Here is a 7051-nt window from a genome sequence, read left to right as displayed (position 1 = left end):
TATATTTAATGTATTGTAGCAGTGGGTATTGAATTAGGGATTAAGTCGGCACTTGGGAAAGAGTTAAGGGAGTTTATTGCAAATGTTTATGCTGGGGCGAAATTTGAAAGGGGCAATGCTTTTTATTTTGAGTTTAAACACACCGGATACTGGCGGCTTTTTTAGTAAATTAACCCTCCTGGAGTGACCTGCAGTATTCAGGCCAGCTCCAGCAGTGGAGCTGCAATGCAGTCCAAAATTCAAATAGGGGTACCACACCAACTGCCTCCCAAACGCTGCCAAACATGGCCAGCCGGGACCGGCTGGCAGTTGGAGTGGCTCCCCTATTTGAACTTTGGACTTCCCTACCTCTGGAGCTACCTCTAATGGAAGTCCCTTCTAAATTCTGCGGTGAGGAGCATTGAGTTACCGCCCAGAGTGTTGAGGCGCTAGACATCGGTTAAGCTAAGACTTTGCCAAGTGCAGAACGTCTGCAAATCGGATTTCTGCGGACAAATGGTTACGTGCAGGAAACTATGGCACAGATCACATTAGACAGATGACACTTGTCTTTTTCCTGATGGGTTTGAGTTTCTGGTTTTCTAATACTTCCTTAATTCAATTGTTTCAAGAAATAACAATAGAATGGCAGGATACACATTTCAGAACCTATTGCGCATAATGAATTAATGTAGTAAAAGTCTTTTAATGATACAGCTCCAGCTCTGGATTATAAACTCGTAATTGTTGAATTTCCTGCATTCGGAAGTGCAGACGAATAAGCACAGCTGTCATGTTTTTTAGATTTGCCTGGCTATCAGGGCAGCTTATTATTGCTTTTTATTTCCAGACATGGATTTACTAAGCACTTACTGACAGATATATATTTTATATGTACCTATAGGTTCTATGGTGCCGATTTAATAAGCCTGGGATGGAGATAAAGTGATTGGAGATAAAGGACCAACCAATCAGCTCCTAACTGCCATGTCATAGGCTGTGTTTTAAAAATGACAGATAGGAGCTGGTTGTCTGGTACTTCACCTCCCTTCACTTTATCTTCATTCAAGGCTTAGTACATAGACCCCTGTATGAAGTGCTCTTATTCTGTGGTCAGCAGTGTAATGGGTTTATGTTAATCTTCTATACTTTTTAGAAGTGTTTGGCTAACATCATTTATTATATTTTTCTAAGAATTGGGCACACAGGGGGAGATGTATCAAACCTTCGACCTAGATAAAGTACAAAAGCTGCCCGTAGCAAACAGTCACCTTGTAGCTATCATTTGTCTAGCACAAAATGACAGAAGCTGATTGGTTGCTATGGGCAATTTGTCCACTTTATCTCTCTCCAAAGTTCGATACATCTCCCCCATTAACATCCAGTACATAAGAGAAGTGGGAGGAACAAGAGCATTCTGCAGCCAATCGCCGAGTTTGGAATGCTCACAGCAGCACAGAGGGCCTGATTCAGAGCCGCTCGTAAGCGGCCGCTCGTTCGCTCCGAGCGATGTTCGCACATCTGCGCATGCGTATGGGTCGTAATGCGCATGCGCCAACCAGTCAGTGCGGTCGGAAAACGTGTGTTCGCAAAATTGCGAGTGCCTGCTAATTTGAGTGACAGGATGAAGCGTTTGTGGGTGGTAACAGGGGAAGGTGCTTGAAAAGCGGGGAGTGGAGATCCGAACGCAGGCGTACCAAACGGTCAAAACGGGCGTTTTAAGGGTGTGCATAATTAACAAAGCAGCGTCATCGACCACATCACTTGCTTGTTTCTTAGCCTGAACTGTTCGCATGATTGCGGTAGGAAAATCCAACCACAAGCACTGCGAGCAGTTCAGGCGCCTTTCGATGTACTCGATTAATCTAATAAATAGCGGAGATGACGTATGATGCGAGCGGCCAGGGGGCGTCTTTATGCGCATGTTTCGTTCGCTCGCTCAGACATAGAGGCGTCAACAGATCTCAAAGAGCGGGCGCTCAATTTAAATAGCCGACCCCTTTTTCTGAACGAGCGAGCGCAAATAGCGTCCGGCTCTGAATCAGGCCCAGAGTCCTTTGTCTGAACCGTCTCCTGTGTGTTTGTGTCCAGGTAAGTGGGAGTGGCTAGTCCAATATGCAGCCAATCGGATCGTTACCAGCAGCGCAGTCTAGTGACGCTGTGCTTCCGCCACACTTGTGCAAGAGATTTGAGATTGGTTTAAAATGTCATCCTTCCGAATTGTTTTATTGTTACTGATTGGTCTGCGTCAGCACTTTAGGGCGCACGATAAAGTGCGATGTGAGGAAAATGCAAAAGGTCCCGAGTACCCAGCCCACCTTTAGTGGCCAAACAGTGGCAATAATGGTGCGGGAACCAATGTCTTGTGGGCGGGGGTGGGGGGGAGTGAGTGTATGGACCAATAGCTGCAAGCGCAGAACCACCATTCTCTTATATGGTCCACGAGAGCGCTGGATACCGAAAACCACGAGAAATGTTCAATTATTTTTCTTTCAAAATCAGCTGCGAAACGTCTTAACGTCAGACTTGCCTGCTCTCCTGGAATGTCCGGGAGGCTCCTACAAGTCGGGAAGCTCTCCGGGTCTCTCGGGGGACCAGGGCACCCTCCATGATATTGCCCACTTCACTAGGGAAGTGTACCCGGGTACAACAAGAACCATCATCAACTCCAGCAGTTGGTCTGCCTCTGCCCACCTTACTGTACTGTCATTGCTCCTCAGCGCCCATGATTCTCCAAGTGTAAGAGGACAACGTAAAGAAACGCACAGGTCTAAAACGCGGGCACAAGCTGTGTGCTGTGCACGTTGCATCATTTCTGCGCCAAGGCGATCGCCCAAATGCACTTGGGTGCTACCTGCTCTAAATCAGGGGTGAGACTGAGACTGTGGCTTTCGTAGAAAACAAATGATGTTATTGTCCTGATTTCAGAAGCTGCGTGTTAGTGAACCTGTCCCTGAGCGTCTACTTTCTGCACCTTATTTACCAAACACGGCTATTTCTGGAGCTCAGCGTACAGTCATACAGCCATACGGCACATTCCCTATATACTGTACTCACATTTCCATGCTGTAAATTAGGGGTGGGGAACCTTCTTTCTGCCGAGGGCTATTTTGATATATATAACATTATTTGCGGGCCCGGTGCAGACCACGCCCCCTCCGTGTGAAGCCAGACGGGCGGAGCCACAATAGTTGGTGCTTACAGCAATGCCCGGAGCATCCTCAGGATGCTCTGGGGAGCTGTAAGGGCAGCGGTGTGACCATCTGAAGCATCCTAAGGATGTTCCAGGCGGCACTGCTGCATAGATTCTGGCTGCAGTGAGCCATCTAAGCACCCTGTTAGCCAGCTGAGGCTAGCAGAAAAAAACTCAGTGGGCCAGACCAAATGATTCAGGGGGCTTTATACAGCCCCCGGGCCTGAGGTTCCCCACCCCTGTTGTAAATGGTGTACAAAGATACAATATGGCATTTGGTCGTTAATAACAAACAATTGTAACAATTAATTATAAGGATAAATTAGCTCTGGGATTATTATACATTTTTGTCAATAAATATTTTGGATACATAGCGCCTGATTCAGTGGCACACGCTATTGCAGCCGAGACCGCGTCTTAATGCTAATTCCGCAGCCAATGGTCTTCCTACTGATTAGCACACCGGCCACAGCGCTAATCCCACACTGTGCGTATTAAAACACAACATCGGTCACACCATCGCAGCAATGGCAGCGCAGAAGCTCAGTCTGAACACGGGCGCCGGAGTCATTGACGCTGCAGCAAAACAAACAGTTGCTTACCACAACACTCCTGATTCGGCCGTTTACGGTCAGCGTCTACGGGTTTTGCCGCAGTTGCACTGTTACGGTGTTTTACTGTACTGCTTGTTACCACCCAGAAACGCCCACCGAAATTGCCTCTCTCTCTGCGTCCAGATTTGTTCTGCATCTCTCAGCAGTAACCATCTGGACCCATGCGTAGTACGGCTCAGACAAATGCGTAGACTAAAAATATCGGCTGATTGCGCGTGGCATCAACATAGTGCGAACCTCAGAATCAGGCGCTTTGCAAGGAGTGCTAAATTTACCCCGTGAGGACAGCGAGGCATTTGGCTACTGCAGCACCGTCCAAGGGATAGGACATAGGACCTCATTCAGAGGCGGTCGCACGGAGCGATTGGTCGCAGCGAGCGATGTTTTTTTCAACTGCGCATGCGTGTAACTGGCAGTGCGCGCGTGCAAGCCTGTCTTCCTGACCGCAATATTCTTGCTCGTTAGTTACAAGGTCGTAGCTTTGATTGACATTTCGTGCCGTTTGTGGGTGGTTACAGGGGAAGGTGCTTGTGAACGGGGGTGTGGTGGTGCGCACGCAGGCGTGGTTGACCTTAAAAAGGGTGTTTTAAGGGCGTGCATATATTACTGAGCGAGTCATCACACATGTCAGCTCGTTGCGATAACGATGCTACTGCTCGTAGTGCTAAAGGTAGCCCAGGGTCTACCCTAACCATTGCGAGTGCTGGCGATGGTTTCTGCCTCAACCGATGTCTATAGGCAATTAACACTGTAAATGGTGTTAATCATGCTGACGTAGGTTGCCGCCTGCGACCGACTCTGAATTAGGCCATAGAGATAGGAGGTGTGCTTTCATTGTTGTGGGTGTTTCCGCGCTTACGATGTGCGTTGCGACTGAGCGCTCGTTTTGCATATTCTCGATCACTTTAGGTGCTACCGATTGCTCCCGAGCGACCGCCTCTGAATGAGGTCCTATTTTATTGTTCTTAACAGACCATGACGGAGGGGTATTAAACAGCAGAGACACAGCAAATAAATCATTTCAGCAGCTAAAATGTGCATTTCATACCGCAGGGGTTTGATTAATTAAAAAATTGGCAAAATGGCTTTAAGTATTCACGAGGAGGTCCGGACGCCCACCGCCACGCAGCCTTATTAGCGCTACCTCTCATTATTTTCAGGACTCCTGAGCACTTATCTGCCTCCCAACATACATAATAGATAGATGTTATGTGAGGGCTGTCAGCACGTGTTAGATGCGCTGCAACGATGTCCAGTACATCTGTAATAACTGGACGGACACTGGTGTGAGTCCCAGATGAAACATGAATGAGACGTCACCTCTCATTCACCTACACAGTAGAGGCAAAACCTTTTCACAGATTGAATGTATGTTCAGCCAGTCAATCACTGGGAGCTGCTGACATCCCTGAGGCACGAGGCACCAAGCTGGCATGTATCGTCCCATAGACACCTGCCACCACTTTGCGCAGGAGACAGGGACAAATTAGTAAAAGCTAGGTTACATTTGCTTGAACCCTCTGATTGCAGAAGGTCCCTGCAATAAATGTCTTGTGTTCTGGGGACTGATTTGGAGGACTATACAGAACTTCTCCGCTTCATGAGTCCTCTAAAGGCCGAGAGGCTGTGCAGTCCAGTAGAGACCGAGCTGATGGCTGAATGCTGGGTGTTGCAAATGCACCCATTAGACGGGGTGCCCAGGAACCTGCCAGGGGAGTGGTGGTTCTGCTCCACGCAGGTGTCGGAGGTGGACAAGTCCCGGGGTATGATCATGGGAATGGAGTATTGCAGCTTTTCCCTACTCTTGTACCATAAGCAAGAACACATGGACTGGAAATGGAGGACCTCTGCGTACACGTTGCGAAAACCACCCGTGGAAGAACTTGTGTCTGTGGTGTGGATGCTGGAGTGACCGTTCCGGCTCAGCAAGGCCCGATGCTCTGCGTCCCTCTTTTCATCCTCTGCGTTCATGGTCATGAACCGTAGAACCACCAAGTTGAGGAAAGCTCCAATGACGGTAAGTCCCGTCAGTATGTACACGAAGCTGAAGGCAACATACTGCGGCTTATTCTGCAGGGCTGCATCCTTCTGGAGCGCCACGTAGTCTCCGAACCCAATGGTGGTCAGGGTTATGAAACAATAGTAGTAGGCGTGGAAAAAGCTCCACTGCTCGTAGTGCGAAAAAGCAGCAGCTCCGATGCACAGGGTGCTGATGCAGGAGAAGAAGCCGATGATGACCATGTTGGCCATGGACACGTCCGCCCGTCTCATTCCAAGGCACTTCTTGATACGGTAAAGTAGATATCTAACCAAGGTGTTGATCCTTTCACCCAAGCTCTGGAACATGACCAGGGTGAGTGGAATCCCCAACAGAGCATAGAACATGCAGAAGACTTTTCCTCCATCTGTGCTCGGAGCAGCGTGTCCGTAACCTGAAAAAAAGAAAAACAGATGCAGAAAGTTAGGAATTGGTCTAAACTCACACTTTCCAATTAGTGCTGATGTAAAGGCTACATACTGTAGGTAACATCCACTTACTGTGGTTCACATTTTTATTTTTCAACTCTGGAGTGGACACTTATCCAAACAATAACACTGTAAATATGCTGGAAACCTATATTGGCAGATAACCACTATACTCCATTTACTGTATATATATGTTCAACCGTAAACATGAGTTGCAGTCTTTTGATGATAATAAATGAGTTAAATGGAAACAAACATTAATGGCTACCTTTCCAAATTAAGGATAATGGAAAGTACAAGAAGACAGAGGAGGGTCTCAGGGGTGTATCTACCCCTTGGCCAGGATGGTAGTCACCAGGGGTAATGTCCATGGGGAGCATCTCAGCGGTGCCACCCGCAGTCAGGGGGTAGAATCAGGATGGTACTGCAAAAACTGGAGTCCCAGGTACGCCTCTGGTTCTTACCCAGGGTAGATGTCCACGGACGGGCAGCCGCATACAATTAACTAATAAAGTTTTTTTTAGACAAGTCGCGCGTGGCGCTGTCAGACTGAGGAGTTGTCCACAGCCACAGCCTGAAGAGATGGTAAGTACATCTGAGCTTCAAGGTCTGGATTCGTAGGGGGCAGGGGCTGGAGAGACAGAAGGGGGGTTGGCTGGGGAGACAGAAAGGGATTGGCTGGGGAAACAGAAGGGGGATGGCTGGGGAGACAGAAGGGGGATGGCTGGAGAGACATGAGGGGGATAGCTGGAGAGACATAAGGGGGATGGCTGGGGAGACAGAAGGGGGATGGCTGTGG

At 48.4% G+C, this 7051-nt stretch overlaps 1 protein-coding gene across 1 annotated transcript in view; it reads right to left on the bottom strand.

Annotated features, from left to right (window-relative positions):
* Positions 1 to 1035: 1035 nt before the first annotated feature.
* The window catches only part of KCNK3 (potassium two pore domain channel subfamily K member 3), a 123382-nt gene continuing 117366 nt past the window's right edge, over positions 1036 to 7051 (bottom strand). The window contains exon 2 of the mRNA XM_088465726.1: positions 1036 to 6218. Within this exon, the coding sequence (XP_088321852.1) occupies positions 5365 to 6218 (854 nt within the window). The 3' untranslated portion in view covers positions 1036 to 5364. The remainder of the gene's footprint in view (positions 6219 to 7051) is intronic.

Source organism: Taudactylus pleione, unplaced genomic scaffold, assembly GCF_031769625.1.
Source record: "Taudactylus pleione unplaced genomic scaffold, aTauple2 ptg000063l, whole genome shotgun sequence".
In the NCBI taxonomy this organism is placed as follows: domain Eukaryota; kingdom Metazoa; phylum Chordata; class Amphibia; order Anura; family Myobatrachidae; genus Taudactylus; species Taudactylus pleione.
The sequence above is the reverse complement of the archived record's forward strand: the minus strand, read 5'-3'. Positions and strand labels throughout refer to the sequence as shown.